This window comes from Solea senegalensis, linkage group LG14 (genome assembly GCF_019176455.1).
Source record: "Solea senegalensis isolate Sse05_10M linkage group LG14, IFAPA_SoseM_1, whole genome shotgun sequence".
Classification (NCBI taxonomy): Eukaryota; Metazoa; Chordata; class Actinopteri; order Pleuronectiformes; family Soleidae; genus Solea; species Solea senegalensis.
Genome location: NC_058034.1, coordinates 20,160,762 through 20,179,865, shown reverse-complemented (window position 1 = coordinate 20,179,865; position 19,104 = coordinate 20,160,762). Strand labels below are relative to the sequence as shown.

Sequence of the window (19,104 nt, the reverse complement as noted above, 5' to 3'; positions counted from 1 at the left end):
TTAATAATGACCACTGCAGTAACCCCAGCAAACATCTCTGATTTGTCATATTGATGATTATATAATAATTATAATATGTCAGCTGCACATGCAGACAATACTGACTGGACTATAAAGGATTGCTGTGACACACACACACACAAACGCACGTACACACTGCTGCGCTTTACTCCTTCCTCCTCCTCCTCCTCCTCTTCCTCTTCGTTGTCACTCACGGCTGCAGGAACACGCTTCTTGTCCATCGGCCTGGTCTCACTCCTTCAAGACTAAAAAGACACATCAGTAAGTAACTCTCAGTGATGACTGTGTGACAGGCGGGGCCTTAGTGTCGACGTTCTGTTAAAAGACATGATGGGGAAATGTGGAATATGTTGTGACTTGCGGCAAGCGGGAACTCGGCTCGGCTCGGCTCGGCTAACAGGCTAGCTGGATGGGGCAGAAGGCTAGTGCTAGTGCTCGTGTTAACGCTAACTGCCTCCCCATAGACACGCCGGGACGACACCGGCTTCAGAGACAGGCTCTGACGTGTTTCACATACGTCAAAAATATTTTAGTCTCACTAAAAAAAAAAACCTCTTTTTCATTCGGCTGCCCTGTGTAATGTGATTCGTAGCATCTCATTTAGCAAGGACCTAGGAAAGAAAGCTAATATTAGCAGGGCGCACCTTGTCATGATGACAGCTGTGTTGAGAATTTAAAGAGCCTTTTTCTGTACCGCATCCTGGCTGTGCAGGATAATTTAATTGGTTATTACTTCTGTCAGTTAGTACTAGATTTACAATATATGCCGTTTAAAAGGCAGTCTAATTGACACTAATGATTTTTTGGTGTTCATATTACACAAAATTCTTTCTGCCATACATTTAATTCCACCGAATGAGCTTCAGTGATGTTACAGATAATTCAGGATTTACTAGTCAGAAGGACGTCACTTTTGCCATCCATTATAGATGTCTACAAATCATTTGCGAATTGTAGGTATTTCTAATTCCAGTTTTGGATATCTACAGTCATGACTGGTTGTAATTCAAGTTCAAGATGTCTTTAAATATCCTCTATTGAAAATATCTCCATTGTCCTTTTTCAATTATGAACTTGAATTGTAATTCAGGATAATTAAAGATATCATATTAAGGTAAACTTGAATTATGACCAGTCATAATGATGTTGTAGATATCTGAAACACGTATTTTCAGATTGTCAGACTTGGTGATTAATTGTTAAAAAGGCTTGCCATTGACATGTACCTTCATTGCCGTGTGTACACATGGAGTTTATTTGTAATGGAGCCCACATGTACACTGTAGCCAGAAATACTAGTGCACCAAATGTGTGGCTAAAAATAGCAGTACTTTAAAGACCCTATCAGAGTCAGAAATGCTTTATTGATCCCAAGGGAAACTGGCATAAGTGTGAATAAAGTGCTTCAGTCTAACAAATAATATTAATTATAATAATAAAAAAAGTTTGCTTCTGTTAACCTTGTAAATCTATGGCTTATGTGCTACCACACTAGCTGTCAAACAAGCTGCTCCTAAAAGCTCCTCTAAAGCACTTGTCCTTTACTCGACACGCATCGCTGTCCTCTCTAACCTGGAAATGAATAGTCATCATGACTCTCAAATTCACTAAAAGCTGCAGCCTTGGCGATAAACCAACTCGCTTGCACAATTGAAAATGTCACAAAGTCGGCATTTTAGGGGATTTTGTTGCTTACTCATTTGCTCAATTGCTCAAACTGACGTGATTTTTATGGGACAGCAAATGTGCAGTTCTGTCGAGGATAAGGAAAATAAATTGTCTCCACATCTTATTGTTTTAAGCAAGGAGGAAAATGGAGGTTTGTGGGGTTGTTTTTATTTAAGCCCTATATTTTATTTAATAAAACTAGGACTGCAATTCAATTAATTGATCACTAAATTAATCGTCAACTATTTTGATACTGTATTAATTTGTGTTTTTTTTTTAAATATTGAAACAAGATTTTTGCAGGTGCTTAAATGTAAATATTGACTGGTTTCTTTGCTCTATATAACACAGAAATCAAAACAAGACATTCCATTCAAGAACGTCGTCAATTCCAGATTTTGGAAATTCTGATCAACGTTTTTCAACATTTACTAACATTTTAAGAACCAAACAAGTAATCGATTAAATGTGAAATTAATTGATTATCAAAAATAATTTCTAGTTGCAGCCCTAAAAGAAACATTGTATTCTCAAAACTAAAAGCTTTCTTTGATGTTATTATTTGTATAAAACCTTTTTAAATGTAATTTTTTTCCCCCATTGTGCATTCAGAATTTGACATGTGAGTATTCCATAAAATATCAACATACCTTGGTTGAGTCTCATGTTGCTGTTGTTCTTTTTTATTATTATTATTTGTATTTTTTTATTGGTGTAACTGTTGGTGATTGTAAATGTCTTTTTTTTAATGGCTGACAATACACTGGATGAAAAGAAATTGTTGAGCATTTGACTTAATTACTAGTTTGAGCTCAGCAACTTCACCAACGAGGGTGAGTAAAAGCCTGGGACATTAAATCGGTGTCCTCATCCATTTCAATTGTGTATTGGTCATTGGTCATTATTACTAACATTCACATGAGTATGAATTTCCTGTATTGCAACATGGTACTGTAATGTCATGTCAAATAGCATGGCTTGCTCTTTGCGACTTGGATTAATCTACTGTATGAGCATGTCTTAAAATGTCATTGATCAATGTTTGAATTCAATATTTTTGCTTCAGACATCTTTTTTTTTTCTTTGCATGCTCTTATGTAATTGAGTAGTGCGACAGTTTTTTGTTTTTACTGCAAAGAGTTGTAATACAATTTTTGTTAGTATGCTGGTTGTAGCTTTCACAAGACATATTTAAATAAGGTATTGTTCTACGGCTCTCTGATGATTCAGACTCTAAAAGTCTCTGTAAAGCAGTAAAAAGCTTATTGTGTCCTGTCCAAGGGTCGCCAAATAAATTCAGATGAAAAAGTGTTCCTCTGAAATTAACGCCAGCATAACTCCTCTAGTCAGTAATTCATATTTCCGTCTTTTGGCATTTTAGCTCTCAACATTTTTCATCTGCATGGTTTTCCTTTCCTGCATGTTTTTTTCTGTATCATACAACCCGCTCTTTTAAAAAAGCCAATCTTGGTGTCTAACAATGATTGATTTGTAGCTCTCTCTAATATCAGTTCCATGTGCGTCTCTCTAACTAATCCAAAAGCCTGTACCTGTTTGTTTTCTTGTTCTTGCAATGGACCAAAGACGATGTCTCAGGAGATCCCCCAGTGCTCTGCAGCAGATCAGTTGGAGCCTGATCAGCCTTCCAACCGTTGTCCTGTGGACCGGTCTGCAAACTCAGCTTTGGGGTGTAGGAATAAGTCCGAATCGGGTCACAGAAATGGAGAGACAACGTCATCTTCCCCAGAGAGTGGCAGCTTCAATGGGGATGGAAATCGCAGTGGGAAAAGCCGCCGCCGCAAGAAACGTTCATCTAATCATGAGAACAGCCCTGAAGAGAAAACTAAGACCAAGACCAATACTAAAGACAAGCCAGACAAAAATGGCAGCCAGCAGTCTGGTACCCCTGCTGGTCTGATTGGCCTCCAGTCTGAATGTGCTAATGTGTGGTTTGAACATAGTAGCTATGAGCGTGCTGAGAGCCTCTACCAGTGCTGGTTAGCTAGCTCGTCCAATGGGACCAGCCAGTCAAAACGGTCACCTCCAGCCCCAGAGAAACACTCAAACTCTCCATCAGCTGTGTCTCCATCGATCTCAGGTCCAGATTGCCACCATAGAGATCAGGTGGCTTGTCACCATGTTGTCCAGGCAGTGTGGGTGAACAAGACTACCTTTGACCAAGCAGAAAGTCACTTTGTTGAAGAATCCATGCAGCGCTCCATTCCTAACTCTCTGGACCTCCCAGTCCCACCCAACCGCTCCGTTGCACCCAGAACACCGGATGAAGGATATCAGTCTCTAGCTCCGACTCCTGCCACCCCTGGAGTCCAGCAGACAGCTGTCACACCAACTAATCGACAGTCGAGTAATGGGCTGCCACGCATCCCTGTGGAATTACTTCAAGATGTTTGGCTGGAGAAACCACTGTATGACCGCGCTGAGGCAACCTTTTATCAGAATCTGTGCAGCAACAATTCCTCAAAACGCTCCAGCTGCACCTCCACATCCAGAAGCGCTGACCACCCTCAAAGCCTTGTAGAAGAGGAAGATGAAGAAGCAGAGAGTGAGGAGGTATTAGTAGTGGAGGAAAAACGGGTGGTCCAGCAGAGTAAAGCAGATATCTTTCATGCTCTGCACCCGATCCAAGAGGAAGAGGAGCCACCTGAAGTCGCAGAGAAAGAATTATCGGCAGGTGACGTCAGCTACTTCCTCCACCCAGACAGCGAGAAGGTGTGGCTGGACAAGTGGCGGTATGATGCTGCCGAGAGCCGATTCCATGGTTACAGGTGTGATAAAGCCTTGGGGGTGAAGAAGAAAGGCCGGAGGCCAGAAGCCAATGCCACATCAGTTACCTCCACCACCCCACTGATGGACAAGTATGACCAAACTGGGAGAATGAAGGGGCTCCTGATGTTTCACTTCATTGAAATTTAATTTTCTCATGAGTTTCCTTTTTTATGTGGAGGTTTTTCTTTGTTCATTTGTAGTCCATGTTTTTTTTCATTTGGTGTGTATTTTTTTATTTTAATTTTTTTCCAGTTTTACTTTCATGAATGACTGAATGAACCGTTGTCATATTTTGTCAATTTTACTTTTATTCAAAGCCTATTTTGTAAGCGTGTGTTGGGGATAGTGTCTTTGTAGAAAGTTCATATAATATCAAATTATTTTATGGGTATAAAATTGAAAATTTTACAGTTAAATTTGTTCATCCATTACATTGGTATAATTAATGTGGTACTAATACTGTTTTTATTTTGCTGTTTTTTGAAAACCCACAGGTTTTAAACCACATTTGTATTGGTTCAGATTGAACATTTTCTAAACAGGCCACACATACGAGCGTCAGGCACAACAAATAATTAACTTTTAATGATGTGGCCAATCCACATAGATCATGCAATTTTAAGTGTAGTTAGGTCTAATACAATTTACTTTTCTTCATTCCATTTTTTCTTCTTCCTTTTGTCCTTCTCATACATCCCTCTCCTTCCTGACTCTCTCTCTCTCTTCTTTAGCACCATGAGTGCTGTTGACTTTCTGACCCAGGAGAAGATCTGGTTCGACAAACCTCGCTTTGACGAGGCAGAGAGACGTTTCTATGAACGTATGAATGGCCCCTCACAACCAGCACAGGTACCTACACAAGTTTTTGTTTGTTTTTTTTGCCGTCAGACCTGTATTTACAGTGAATGTGAAGTGAACATGGAGTGAACATGGAGTCCTCCTCCTGTCTGAGGGAATCATGTACATCAGAATACAGGGAATCTCCCAGAAATTCATCCTCCATATTCTAATCAAAGTACAAAGGCAAACATAAATTCTGTGATATTTGAAAACGATATACAAATTTTATTGAATCTTCTGTTATAGGGCTGCAACAACTAATGAATTACTAAATTAATTGTCAAATTATTTAATAATCAATTAATTAATTGTTTTTTAGAATTAAAACAAGTTCTCAGCTCTTTTCAGCTCCTCAGTGAATATTTTCTGGAAATCATTAAGACTGAATCATTTTGGTTTGCGGACGAAACGAGACACTTGAGAAACGCGTTTTTTTTTTTCTGACATTTTATGGATCATACAATTACTTGATAAACTGAGAAAGTAATTGACAGATTAATTGATTATGTAAATAATCTTGAGTTGCATCTCTTATCTGTTTCACACCATCTCTCTTCATCAGAGTCAGAGTAGCAGTATACATTCTTAAAATAAAGTCTTTCCATACTGCACACAAAATGTGTTATGTTGATGCTATTGTTTATTTGGTCTCTACTTTACTTCTGGAGAAATTTGAGACAAGAAAAAAATGCTAACCCAAGTGTTTTCAGACTGTGTAGTATACTGGTCCAGTTTGTATATATGAATACTCAAAGTTCATGTCAAGACTTGACCTCTGTCCATTTTCTTCAAGGATGCTGGACCAAACACCATTCTGCAAGACATTGCACGGGCCCGAGAAAACATCCAGAAATCTCTTGCAGGAGTAAGTTTGTATCTGAGCTTTAGTTTTGTGTATTACATCGAAGATGATAAATATTTGACTTCAAACTAAAAGTGAATGCAAAAAATATGCCATGATTCATTAGCTCACAAGCAGTAATCGGATATTTTACAAATGCTGTTCAAAGAACCTCTATATTTAATGGGGAATAGTCGAGTTTAGGCCTTGTTCAAAAAGCTATTCCAAATTAATTTTTGGCACATCCAGATGTTTGAGAGTTGACGTGAAGATCATTTGGGTTGCTCCTCAAACTTGGGTATTATTAGAAGGTTGAAACATGGTTTCAGTTTATTGATAGATCAGGATAGTTGGGTGTTAATGTCAGATAAAGTAAGGGTATGACAAAAGTGATTTGAGGAATTTGTTAATGCGAGGTGTTGTGTCGTTTGATCTTTCTCCAACGTCCCAGCTCTATGTTGTCCTTTTGTTAATTTATGTTATAATTTATGCTCCACATTCCTGAGCAAGCCTCCTCCAGGTTGTTACTTTATTCAGTTCTGTTTTGTTCATCTTCCCTCCTCTTTCTTGTAATTTTTTTTCCCTCTTTCATACCTGAACCCACCCTCCCATCCCATTCCCCTCAGCTGAAGACTACACTGTGTCAGAGAGGTCAGACTTCCATGAGCCAACACTCCCAGCTTGTAAGTGCCAGCAGGTCTTGTGTGTCACTGGAAGCACCTCTGCTGCCAGACGCTTTGTCAGTGGACCTCGCTGACATCCGTGCTCTGGCTTTGCGTTCACTAGAGTTCAACCTTTAGTCCCCTGTTCTGTTGAATATCGGTTTTGTGTGGAGTGTTGTAGACACAGACTAATTGTTTATAAAGATGGATGAAATTTTGAAACCATCCTTGATATGGACTCTGACACAGCAGTCAATCTCAGCTGTGAATCATGACGCCTTTTCATGATTTTATTGAATCAAGAAATGAGAACCACACCATAGAGACAAAAATACTTGGACATACATTAGTGAAGAAACATACTAGTGTGCTTTAATTATATTATGTTTAGTCCATGTTCCATAACAGATCAAGGTGTTGTGGCATCACTTGATGGTTTCAAGTGTCATCCATCTTTTTATACAGTTATTGAAGAAGTAGCAGCTTATCACCCTTGTCCATCTGCAGCTCCTGTGTCTGTGCACATGCTGCTGAGATGGACACTGGCTGTGTTGTGTTCACATAATAAATCTCAGTTTCAGTGTTGGGTTTGACAAAGCTACTAACTCTCCGATGGCCTTTAAATGCCGCCCCTTTTTTTAACTAGTCATTTTCTCCCCTTCTCTATTGTGCAGAGCACGAGCAGCAGCAGCAGCAGTAGCACAGCAGACCAAGGAGAACTCGTCTCTCGCATCAAGAGCCTGGAGCTGGAAAACCAGAGTTTACACAAAGGTGGGCTTTTTTTAATCATCCATCATCAAAAACTTTATGCTTTTTTTCCCCTTATCCACCTGTGTCAAGGCTGTTTTGTCCACTGTGAGAACATTGGCAGTTTCTCTCACAATGTTCAGGTATTTCTAACAATAATCATGGCATTAATACATTTATATTGCAACAAACAGTTGTGGATTCTAGCTTCACCGAAATTATAAATAATCACATTTTAAACTGCTGTTCAGAGAAATATGATTGTAATGTGATGCTCATTTGTCCTTATTTTGTTATTTAATAGAATAAGTGGTCAGAATGAAGCAGAGATTATCATTGAGATTAAATTATTTGAGAAGCAATAATGTCTGGTCCCTGTTTCTTTAGTGGTTGACGACTTGAGGACGGCACTTTCCAAGCTCGAATGTCGAGTCGCGGTTCTGGAGAAAACTCCTGCGCCTGTGACGTCGGCTTCCACTCCTTCAGTTCCCTACACAAATGTGCGTCTCTTCATCATTCACTGATAACTTCCTTTACTTTTATTTTGGCAGCTAGACACTGCTATAATATTGACCAAGCTTTCCCCTTTCAGGGCACTTCCGTCCCGCAAAAGACCAGCGCTCCAGTTAAAGACGAAGACGAGGAAGATGATGATGATATTGACCTGTTTGGCAGTGATGAAGATGAAGAAGCAGAACAACTTAAAGAGCAGAGACTTAAAGTGTACGCAGAGAAGAAAGCCAAGAAGCCCACCATCATCGCCAAATCCTCAATCTTACTCGACGTCAAACCTGTACGTTAAGTTGACATCGCCTACAAATCTTAAACTGAACAACACACCGTGTCCCCCTTTTTTAATCTGGTGTCTTAAAACACCCTCCCTCCTCCTGCATTTTACAGTGGGATGACGAAACGGACATGGCGAAGCTGGAGGAGTGTGTGCGGTCTGTTCAGGCTGATGGCCTGTTGTGGGGCACGTCCAAGCTGGTTCCCGTGGGTTACGGCATCAAGAAACTCCAGATCGCATGTGTAGTGGAGGACGACAAGGTTGGAACTGACATGCTGGAGGAGGAGATCACCAAGTTTGAGGACTTTGTAAGTACTTCTTTCTTCATTGTTTGGTACAGATGGCCACACAAGGACATAATGCATTCCCTAGCCCCTTAACTTAACCTAAAACCAAGTCTTTAACCCTTAGTAAACCCTTTAAAGTTTGTGAGGACCAGCCTAATTTTGATTGGAAGTTTTCTTAGTGATGACATACTAAGAAAACTTCCAATCAAAATTTGTCCTCAAAAATCCAATAGTAACATAATTTTTTAATGCAAAGTTAACATCACACCTTATAATTGATTTCAGATTGGAATATGTTCAGCATGAAAAAGACAGTGTTATGTTTTAGCAGTCGATTGCAAACTTTTTTTATTGTTATGGCTTATAATAAAGGCAGCTTAACAGGCATGTAAACTAAATTCAGGTTAGCTCAGATTGTTATTGTAAGAGTCTCGTTACCAAGGGTGTAGGTTGGGTTTCAAGACTGGTGAGGACACTGTGCTGCTGTGTTGTCAGAACAGCACATCTCTCGTGTCCTCTGTGACTCGCAGTTATGTTTCTGCTTGGCTGTGATGCATTCAATGACGCTCGAAAAATATGCTCACTCACTATCGACATGTATGTGTGCGTGAATGCTGTGAGAGGAGAGCGATTGGGGGGCATATTCACAGCCGAGTAGAAACATAGCTGATATGTGCTGTTCTGACAACACAGTGGCAGTGTCCCCACCAGTCTTGTAACCACACCCACACCCTTGGTAATGTTGCCAGAATCTTACAATAACAGCAGCCTCATGGCAGCAAGAATGTCTTCCAGCTGCCAGGAGGCTGCACTGTCAGGAAGATTGCAGTCGAAACTGTCACGGTAAACAAAAGGATGCAGTCAGAGTGCACATGGCAGTGATTCTGCTTCACACACAGACATTGTACATTTGATATGAATCAGCAGACTTTTATAACCACAGTTACATTTACGTCTCACTTCTCCTCCGTTTCAGGTCCAGAGTGTTGACGTAGCAGCTTTCAACAAGATCTGATTCCATGGTGTCGTTTTGTTTTCTGTCTTTTGTCACACCTCATTTCTCTGCTGATTTCTGTCAATGGTTAATGATTAAAAACACCTTGAGCACTGAAGCTACTCTGTCTCTAGATTGTCTTACTCCAGGTTGCTCAAGCACAGCTCTACCAGGATCAGGAAATTATTTTCTCACCAAGCAGGTTTTCTGTGGTTTCTGTAACATGGCTCTCCAAATACTGCATAAGCTTAGCAGTGAGAGGTAGAAGTGTTATATGGGGAAAGTAGTAGCTGCCTGAGTGGGTAAAAATACACTTAAGTGAAGCACGAGGTGAACTTTATCTGTGAAAGGAGCTACACACAGTATATTGGAATAGTTGCTGAGATCAGCCCACATTTTGTTAAACTAAACAATACAATTTCAAGGTTGAAATCATTTAAAGGCACAAGTACGTTTAACATTTTGATACAAGTTTACTGTAGTGTGAAGAAGCTTGCATTATTTACCCTAATTTCCATTAGCTTCACTTAAATTTAAGCTATTATTATAACTACATACTACTACAATAAGGGCTGTTTGAAATGCAATTTTAGTAAAGGAAATGTAGTGTAGACTCTTGACAGCATCTAGATGTGTGCTCCATCAGTCCACGGCGCAGAAGGTGACGGTAGAATTGGCTCCAAGCCACACCGCAGGGTATAGGGGCTGGGTGAAGTGGGTTTTCAGGCTGTGCAGGAGGTGGACTCCTCTGGGTGTCGCCATGTAGAAGCGGATCATTCCTGCTTCAAAGTCCACAAACACTCCAATCCGGTTTGACACAGAGCTGGAGGGTGTCGCCAGCGCCTGGGATTCATTTCCATGACAGAAGGTGAAAGAGGAGGCGTTGCAGCTAAGACCCCATGAGAAGGAGTTGTGTCCCAGTCTGCAGTCATTGGATGATCCCTGGTGACGTATCAAAGGTTAAACACATGGTAAGAGCTGAAACACATTTGTTAGTAATTAGTTGGGTTTTTTTTATAACTAACAGACATAACACTCAAAAGTGAAAGCTTCACATTAAATACATGATTTGTCTCATCCAAACATGTTTCAGAGCCCATTAAAGGTTTTTCTCTACAACTGGAGATAATCCACCTTCTCCAAACACAGACATTTGCCACATGCATCCTCCCATAACATTTTTCTGTCTAATTCAAACAGAGCTTGATAGAGGACAAACCAAACCTGTCATGATGCCTAACAGGTATTCTGTTATCAACATCTGAACTAAGTCTTCCCTATCAGGTCAGGTATAAGGATTGTATCTGGGTCAACTAAGGACACACATTTACTGTGTTTAAATGCAGTGACTGGCCAACTAAGGGACCTGCCAGTTTTCAGCAAAGAGCAAGAATTAGTTCAGGACGTACCTTTCTACCGATGCTCTCGTAAGTGAGCCCCAGTCCCACTTGTTGTCCAGTCCACTCGGCCTCCCAGTAGCTGCGGCCCTCGAGTCCTTCGCGACACAGCACCTGGCCCCATGAGTCGAACCGATCAGGATGGTCCCGGTAAGAGTGAAGTTGTCCGGTTCGACTCACCGCACGGTTCCCGTCAGTGAGAGAGAGCTCCTTGTGTGCTGTAAACGGGTCCAAAGAGAGAGAAACGAAGTCTGCAGAGGAAAAAAAGAAAAACTTACAGAGGGATTCATAGTGTTTGTAAAGTTTGTGTGGTTTCAAACTTGAAGTCAGAGACACACAGGTCAAAGACTAGAGGAGAGTTTTCATGAAGGAAATATGAAACTCAAACAATTATTTAGAAATACTATGTCTTGTCCATAGCTGTTAGTTAGATTTGACAGAACATTTAATGTGATTTTAATTAAGTTTGGACTGGAGTTTAAATTTTGGGAGTTTAGAGTGATGGATCAGAAGCTACTCACTCTGAAGGAGACTACTTCTGCTGTCCAAATCCGGCACGTCTGCAGGGATAGCTGCATGAGTCAAAAGAGAGCGCAAGACGGTATGATTCAAACTGTGAAGACTTAAAAATAGGGACACATCATTTTCTCTAGGTTATAACTAAATGTGAATTGTGAGGGTTCATGTTGTCATTATCTTGTATTTGCATTCACAGGTGAAGAAGAGAAGGAGGAAACTAGAAACATGAAGATGGTGACAGTAGGAAAACTTGTGATCCAGAAAAGTTATCGTATTATACAGTATAACAACAATTACTTTAACTATAGATTCATCTGCTGTGTATTTGTGAGTTATTTATATTGTGAGTGAGTGGTGAAAATATAAAACTTCTAAAAGACCACATCCTCAAATCTTTTATTTTGTCCAAAACAAAAGGTTCAATGAATTGAAAACTTTTTAAAAATTAAAAATAAATTATAACGTGAAACAGTGTTTTTTTTTATAAAAAAAAGCAACAAAACATCAGAATATATCAAATCTAAAAGCCCAATCAATACTAAAAGTAGTCCAGACAGTTTTACCCTTTTCATCTCATATCTTTTTGAAAATGCACTTACCCATGTTGGCCTTTTTTATCTGCAGGATGTTGACAGATTTCACTGTGTAAACAGGAAATCATTGGTTAGACTGGGAGCAGCTGAATGCACCTCTTTGTGATGACGATGGAACATTTAACCATATAGATATACGTAGAAAGAGAAGGAAAACAGACCTACAGAGGTGATAGCTGGGAATTCTCTGTGGTACAGAGTTTGCAGCTGCTCTTTCAGGTCTGACACTGCCCTCCTCACAGGCCCGAAGGAGACGTTCGGGCTGACTGTCAGAGATCCGGGGGCTCCTGCAGAGGCTGGACTGTGGTAAGACTGACACATCTGCAGAGCAAAAGCATCAGGACACCTTTAAAAACATTAATCACTGCACTTGATGTCACACACAAGAATGAAGCCTTATCTGAGGTTTAAACTCGATACAGCGGTTTAAATCACCACTGAGAATCCATTCCACACTATGACGAAGTCAACCACAAGGTGGCAGGATAGCAGCTACTTTTATGCATGGAAAGTCTGAGCCCTGGCCTGGACAACAAACTGAAAAACAGTGTCTGTGTGTGCACCTCACGTCACCTGTGTTATCAGGTGCTGGTCCTGACTCTGGTACAGTCGCTCCAGCTCGCTGTCTCTCCTCCTCAGCTCTGAGACATGCTGCTCCAGACGCTGCAGTTGGTTCTCGGCTCGAGCCACTTCCGCCTTCTCCTGAGCTCGGATCAGTTCCTTCATCTCAACGCGACGGCGCTCCAAAAACTCCAGCAGCTCCACGAAGATCCGGCTACTGTCCTTCATTGCAGCTTTGGACAGACGCTAAGGAAACAAACATCAGCATGGCCGTTATATTTGACATTATAATTAATTTGACTATTGTTTAATTTAATTAAACATATTTATTTAAGCAAATGGACATTAAAATATAAATACACCAGGTTGTAGCCTGAGGCTGTTTGAATGTAACAGATGTTTGTTCATCTGCAAAAGTTACACAATACAGTTTGAAGTATGACGATGTTAAATGCACTGTTAAATGTTCAGTGTTGTGTCTACTCACAGAGAAGGAGCGCATAGTTTGCTTCAGCTGCTGAAGCTCCTGGTCACTTTCTTTGATTTGCTCTGCTAGATGTCTGCGCGTGTTCTCCAAAAGCCTCTGAAACAGCAACATCACATCATCATGGCACAAAATTAAAAGAAAAGAAGTCAATGGAAAACAAAATATACTCCAGGGTTTAATAACCTGGGGACTCCCACACCAAAATCAGAACTGAAGAAGCCGAAACGTCTACTAAAATCTAAGAGTAGCTGTCCGACTCCTCACCTGACCATCAGTCCTCTCAAGGCGAACGGAAGACACGTCAAATGTAGCGTGGTCAAAGCCATGGTCCTCGTACAGAGGAGGAGCTGAGGGAACCAAACTCAGCTTGAGTGTCTGCAACATCTCCACCAGCAGAGTGTTCCTGCCCAGAGTGGGTCTGGGACTGAAGGTGGCTCTACACTGTGGACAGCTGCACACACGCTGACGGTCCCAGTACTGTGTCAGGCAGCTCATGCAGTAGCTGTGGCCACACGGGATAGTGACTGGATCCTTGAGGAGCATGAGACAGATGGAGCAGCTGAACTGGTCTGGGTCCATGCTGAGAGGAGCCTGAGCCATCATCGCCTGAGGAAGCTGGACACAGAGAGGACAGATGAAACGAGGGACACATACAGAGACAACACAACAGAGCTGAGCCTCACTGAATCAGGAGCCAAAATATAAATAAAAACACTTTCATGTAGGACACAGAACACTACATATATGTATGTATATATGTATTCATATATATAGATATATACATATACTTACATTTATCTATACATATATATAGGTTGATAAACAATCATGAAGTATCGGAAGTGAGTAAAAGCGTGCCGATAGTCCAAGTCGTGTGGTGACTTTGGGAAAAACGCCGTAAACATCACATTTAAGCACTCACTAAGCGTCCCAGGAAAAGTCTACTGTTACTTTCAACGCTTTAATTACTCATAACAGAGAGATTCGATCATTTGGTGGCTCAGTTTACTGTTGAACTGTTTTACTTCCGTCATATACTTTACTGACCTGTTTAGTCTGCAGCGGCCGGAGGACACAGGAAACAGTTGCGGACCCGAAGCAAGAGCTCAGTTTGAGTTTGACTGCCATCTGCTGGTGAAACACAGCGACTACATCGACCAAACAGATGCGAGGTTTTCTGATAATTATCATAAATATCACACAGTAAACCATTTACTGTGTGATATTTATGAAAAAGGTTTTTCTAATATGCTAGCTAGCTTCGACTGCTGAATTATTCTCTTTGGTTAATTTCTTGAAGAAATCCTGTTGCCTTACTAGACATTTTTAAATCTTGGTTGGCTCTCTCTCATCTTCCTGGTATTTTGCATACTCCTCAGCATGTCTAGTTGAGTAATGACATTTCTGGATGTATTCCTTGTGCAGCGCAATTTTCTCTGTGCAAATAAGACACATCAGGGTGCAGCCTGTGCTCAACAAAAAAATATTGTGTCTCCCACTTTTCCTGAAATTGCCTGTGCTCATCACCAACCTTTCTCTTCACTGCAGGCTTTGAAGAAAACATGATGGGGGCTGTGTGACAAGATTGATTCCACTTGGTGTCACTCAGCAAATAAAGTTTCAATCAAGTGATTAACGTTGCTAATAAGCCGTTGTTTGACGAATGTTCGTCAAGGTCAGAAGACGCTGACGAAAAAGATTTGTGATTCTCTCATTGAAATAAATACACTGCCTATTGCATTTATGTATTGATATTCATTGTTATTTATGATTATTTTAGTTTTATTCATTGTTATTTGAAATTATTATAGTGTTTACATTTGATAACATGAAACATTGAAACAAGTGAAACCAATGATATCATATAGAACTATCTTTGTAATGTTTATTGTGCGAGGCATTTACTATTTAGTAAAAGGTTTTTTCCGCAAACGATTCAGTAGATTCCATTCACCCAAAATATTTTTTTCAAATGATTTGTCCACGAACGTCACATCATTGCAGAGCAATAAGCGTGGAGTGCATGAAGCTTGGACAGTGGAACGCCATTATTTATTTATTTACTAAAAACAAACCATGGGGTGAAGCCATGGAGGCGTTATTTACTGGCTATTGTTTTTTTTATAATAACTCCATGGATGCAGCGAGCACTGCTAAGCTAGCGGCATTGTGCAACAAGGTACCTTCCACACACAAAGTGTCATTCACATAAAACTCACAGGCCGCACTAACATTAAACTTTCATATCAAGGTGGAGGCCACAAAATATGAGACCCATGCTTGAAACCCCACACTGGAAACTTGCATGCAAGTATCTGTGCATCCCAGCATCATCCGTTCCCAGAAGAGGAGCAGACTGAAGCCTGCCACGGTGGAAAAAAGTCTAAATAAAAACCTGTGAACCTGTGACGAAACATTCCTCCTCGACCATATAAGTCCTCTAATGACAGACTACTATCTGGACATGGAGTTAAAAACTTAACACAAAAATGATCTTTCTGACTTCAAATACCATGATAATTTGCAAAGTAATAAGGATCTCTGACAAAAAAAGTCAAAGTATAGTAAGGCGTCCAAAATGAGACAAAAAAGTCAAGGTTTAGTATGTCGTCCAAAATGTGAAAAAAATGTCATAGTTTAGTATGTCGTCCAAAATGTGACAAAAAAGTCATAGTTTAGTATGTCGTCCAAAATTTGATAAAAATGTCATAGTTTAGAATGTCATCCAAAATTTGACAAAAATATCATGGTTTATTATGTCGTCCAAAAACTCACGAAAATGTCCTAGTTGAGTATGTCGTCCAAAATGTGACAAAAATGTCACAGTTTAGTATGTCGTCCAAAATGTGACAAAAATGTCATAGGTTAGTATGTGGTCAAAAATTAGACAAAAAAGTCATAGTTTAGTATGTCGCCCAAAATGTGACAAAAGTCGTAGTTTAGTATGTCGCCCAAAATGTGACAAAAGTCATAGTTTAGTATGTCGCCCAAAATGTGACAAAAGCCAAAGCTTAGTATGTCAGTCCAAAAATGTGACAAAAAGTCGCGAAGTTTAGTATGTCAGTCCAAAATGTGAAAAATGTCATAATTTAGTATGTTTGCCCAAAATGCGGACAAGAAAATCGAGTTTAGTATAAGGTCGCCCAAAATGTGACAAAATGTTATAGTTTAGTATGTGTTCCAAAATGTCGTAGTTTAGTATGTGGTCCAAAATGTGACAAAAATGTCATAGTATAGTATGTCGTCCAAAATGTGACAAAAAAGTCATAGGTTAGTATGTCGTCCAAAATGTGAAAAAAATGTCATAGTTTAGTATGTCGTCCAAAATGTGAAAAAATATCATAGGTTAGTATGTCGTCCAACATGAGACAAAAAAGTCAAAGAACACTATGGCCAAAGAAAAAGAGACTAAGGAGTGGCTTAGTTGGTTTTCTTAGTTGATTGCAAGTTCAAGTCCTGTGTGAGGTAAACTACAGTTAGTCTTAGTAGTTCCTATAGCGTTAGTGTTTTACCCAAAGAAGTCATAGTTTAGTACGTTGTCCAAAATGTGACAAAAAAGTCATAGTTTAGTATGTTGTCCAAAATGTGAAAAAAAAGTCATAGTAATCTTTGTTTTGATACTTTTTGTATTTCTTCAGATCCTATAATTGTTGTTTTGTTCTGTGAGTGGATATATTTATCTGATTGGCGTTCATGAACTGTAAATGTTACATCAAAACAACTCTTTAAATCAGGGGTGTCAAACTCATTTTTGTTCAGGGGCCACATACAGCACAATTTGATCTCAAGGGGGCCGGACCAGTAAAAATAGTAAAATAATAGCATAATAAACCCTTTTGTTTTTTTTTTTCTCCTTTGTTTTACATTTACTGAAGGATAATTTTACAAAACATAAAGTTTCTTGAGAAATATAAGTGCAATTTCAACAATATCGTGCCTAAATGTACTATTTACACAGCACACTGGATCTATAAAAAGGCACAAACATTTAGTCACGGGTATCTGGAGCATTTGACATTACGTTTAGATTAGTGTGAAATTTTAACAAATTCATCCTGTGGGCCGGATTGGACCCTCTGGCGGGCCGGTTCTGGCCCCCGGGCTGTATGTTTGACACCCCCGCTTTAAATGAACAGAAAACGAATCAGAAAATTCAGCTCGACCAGTTAAAACATCTAGTGCTGGTCAGTTTCACAGAAATGTCTTTGCGGTCTTAGGACACCGTGTCTGACTTGATGAGATATGCTGAGATGAATTTTGAATGACTGGGATGTATTTATCCTATAATAGTTTGAAATAATACAATGATTTGCTTTAATAAAAAAAAAAAAACTTTTGTCTCACCTTGTTCTTTGTAAAACCTCCTGATGTCCCGTCACCAACAGCCATCTTGTCCCTTTGCTCCAGCTGCAAAGATTCAAGACAAGAGTCATTTCACACACCAGTATGAGCTCAAAGGAGGACTAGTTTTAGTCCAAACTAACACACTCAATAGAAATGGGTTCAGATTGATAACCTGACCGTTTGTCAGATGATGCAAAACACATACATGTGCTTTAAATGTGTGCAACTTTGGTTGCGTTTGAATTTCTGACTTTAATTAAGTTTGTCAGATACTTCACCTCCTGCTCCATGAGCCGGACGAACTCCGCCTGCTTCGAGTGTCCGAGCACTTCCTTCTTGGCCTCATGACGCTGCTCTAGTCGAACCTTGTACTCCTGTGGTTTGGAGCTGAAAAAAAAAGAAAAAAAAAGACAAACTGTTGAGCATCTTTGATCTGCAGTGTGACAATAAATTTGATTATGATTTTGGCAAGCATACACCTCCTCACTACATGTAGAAGGTAATTTAGAGAGGAGGCAAATTAAGATTGTATACATGTTATAGGAAACCCTCATTGCATGTTCCTCAATTAATGTTTTGTATGGTGTTTGCATAAGTATACTGTTATCTTGCTATTACTATACATATTTGCTGAAAGCTATAGTTTCACACAACAATCAACAGAGGAAATTATTGTGGACAAGGCAAGGTTGATTTTCTATAATCTCCCTACACACCTGTAATTTAAGGGAACACCACATGTCTAACTGGTATTAATAAAGTGATGTTCAAACAATTAAAGTCTGTCCACTTCTTGACTGTGTGTGTGATATTATATTCAGCATGTTACTAATGTTTCTACAAACCTATCTTTGAATGAAAATCTTCATCCATTCACGGGTTTGTCAGCTTTTCTACTTACATTTCTAAACAATGACATTGCTTGTGGTTACAAAAGTGAGCCGAACATATGTTTATCGTGTCAGTAGTACAAATCAACCACCACCAATCGTCTAAATAACATTAACACTTGACAATTTGAGCATTACTTTAAAAGTGTGTTATTTTTCTAACGTAGATTCGGATGTCACAGAGTAGGGGTTGAGCTAGCCGGCTAACCTGCGCAGCTTCTGGATCTTGTCCTGGTATTTGTTGTAATACGGATTCTCCTCCAGCTCCGGCTCCTTCCGCACCGAGAAGGCCCGGAATTGCGCCGGAATGAGCCCGGGAATCAGCGTCCTGATGCCGGTGGCTCTGACCGCTAACATGCCCCGGTACAAACATGACATTTGTACCATAGCAGCCGCCATCTTTCCATCGCTCCCGTCCCACATCTATAACGTTCCGACCGGATGCATGTTTTATACATTGGTTCCGCACTAGGTCAAGTAAAAATAAATTGTCGTTAAAGTTTTGATTATAATCAAATGATGATTTATAATAGCATAAGTTTAAACAAATATGTTGCATTGTTTGTTGCCAAACTAACCAAAAGATGAAGAAGTAGAAAACTTGTCTAGTGACAAAAAAATGTGCCTTTCTTTGTTTTTGTATGTGATTGATGATTAAGATGTTATTTTAATAATTAAA

General features: G+C 39.8%; 3 protein-coding genes across 10 annotated transcripts; 1 reads left to right on the top strand and 2 right to left on the bottom strand.

Annotated features, from left to right (window-relative positions):
* The first annotated feature begins 180 nt into the window (after positions 1 to 180).
* eef1db (eukaryotic translation elongation factor 1 delta b (guanine nucleotide exchange protein)) lies at positions 181 to 9,752 on the top strand. Of its 7 annotated transcripts, XM_044044040.1 has the most exons (12): positions 181 to 282; positions 2,302 to 2,311; positions 2,465 to 2,522; positions 3,274 to 4,565; positions 5,208 to 5,325; positions 6,110 to 6,181; positions 6,784 to 6,840; positions 7,494 to 7,590; positions 7,954 to 8,066; positions 8,159 to 8,359; positions 8,467 to 8,661; positions 9,617 to 9,752. In XM_044044040.1, exons 4-12 carry the CDS (start codon positions 3,277 to 3,279, stop codon positions 9,653 to 9,655), a joined length of 2,181 nt encoding a protein of 726 aa, XP_043899975.1. In that variant the 5' UTR covers positions 181 to 282; positions 2,302 to 2,311; positions 2,465 to 2,522; positions 3,274 to 3,276; the 3' UTR covers positions 9,656 to 9,752. The 7 variants fall into 7 exon arrangements, with proteins under 7 accessions (XP_043899975.1, XP_043899977.1, XP_043899978.1 ...); XM_044044042.1 differs by lacking the exon at positions 3,274 to 4,565 and having other exon boundaries at positions 183 to 282; XM_044044043.1 differs by lacking the exons at positions 2,465 to 2,522; positions 3,274 to 4,565 and having other exon boundaries at positions 183 to 282.
* On the bottom strand, positions 8,972 to 14,422 carry LOC122780777 (tripartite motif-containing protein 65-like). Of its 2 annotated transcripts, none has more exons than XM_044044045.1 (9): positions 14,239 to 14,422; positions 13,456 to 13,806; positions 13,192 to 13,287; positions 12,717 to 12,950; positions 12,305 to 12,464; positions 12,150 to 12,191; positions 11,553 to 11,603; positions 11,044 to 11,282; positions 8,972 to 10,576 (listed from the first exon to the last, which is right to left on the bottom strand). In XM_044044045.1, exons 1-9 carry the CDS (start codon positions 14,401 to 14,403, stop codon positions 10,277 to 10,279), a joined length of 1,638 nt encoding a protein of 545 aa, XP_043899980.1. In that variant the 5' UTR covers positions 14,404 to 14,422; the 3' UTR covers positions 8,972 to 10,276. The 2 variants fall into 2 exon arrangements, with proteins under 2 accessions (XP_043899980.1, XP_043899981.1); XM_044044046.1 differs by lacking the exon at positions 14,239 to 14,422 and adding an exon at positions 13,984 to 14,228.
* A 3,068-nt stretch (positions 14,423 to 17,490) lies between these two features.
* atpaf1 (ATP synthase mitochondrial F1 complex assembly factor 1) lies at positions 17,491 to 18,871 on the bottom strand. Its single transcript, XM_044044597.1, has 3 exons — positions 18,634 to 18,871; positions 17,814 to 17,922; positions 17,491 to 17,598 (listed from the first exon to the last, which is right to left on the bottom strand). The coding sequence occupies exons 1-3, from the start codon at positions 18,846 to 18,848 to the stop codon at positions 17,506 to 17,508; spliced, it is 417 nt and encodes a 138-aa protein (XP_043900532.1). The 5' UTR covers positions 18,849 to 18,871; the 3' UTR covers positions 17,491 to 17,505.
* Positions 18,872 to 19,104: the final 233 nt, after the last annotated feature.

What these genes read in the sequence shown, in the direction of transcription:
- eef1db (XM_044044038.1), top strand. Translation starts at nt 3,205, where the DNA reads ATGTGCGTCTCTCTAACTAATCCAAAAGCCTGTACCTGTTTGTTTTCT. An exon ending in TCCAGAAATCTCTTGCAGGA is followed by an intron (nt 6,182 to 6,783) that starts GTAAGTTTGTAT and finishes CATTCCCCTCAG; the next exon opens with CTGAAGACTACACTGTGTCA. An exon ending in CTTCAGTTCCCTACACAAAT is followed by an intron (nt 8,067 to 8,158) that starts GTGCGTCTCTTC and finishes TTCCCCTTTCAG; the next exon opens with GGCACTTCCGTCCCGCAAAA.
- LOC122780777 (XM_044044045.1), bottom strand. Translation starts at nt 14,403, where the DNA reads ATGGTTTACTGTGTGATATTTATGATAATTATCAGAAAACCTCGCATC. An exon ending in GATAAAAAAGGCCAACATGG is followed by an intron (nt 11,604 to 12,149) that starts GTAAGTGCATTT and finishes TGACTCATGCAG; the next exon opens with CTATCCCTGCAGACGTGCCG. An exon ending in ACGAGAGCATCGGTAGAAAG is followed by an intron (nt 10,577 to 11,043) that starts GTACGTCCTGAA and finishes ATACGTCACCAG; the next exon opens with GGATCATCCAATGACTGCAG.
- atpaf1 (XM_044044597.1), bottom strand. Translation starts at nt 18,848, where the DNA reads ATGTGGGACGGGAGCGATGGAAAGATGGCGGCTGCTATGGTACAAATG. An exon ending in AAGATCCAGAAGCTGCGCAG is followed by an intron (nt 17,923 to 18,633) that starts GTTAGCCGGCTA and finishes TTTTTTTTTCAG; the next exon opens with CTCCAAACCACAGGAGTACA. An exon ending in TCCGGCTCATGGAGCAGGAG is followed by an intron (nt 17,599 to 17,813) that starts GTGAAGTATCTG and finishes GAATCTTTGCAG; the next exon opens with CTGGAGCAAAGGGACAAGAT.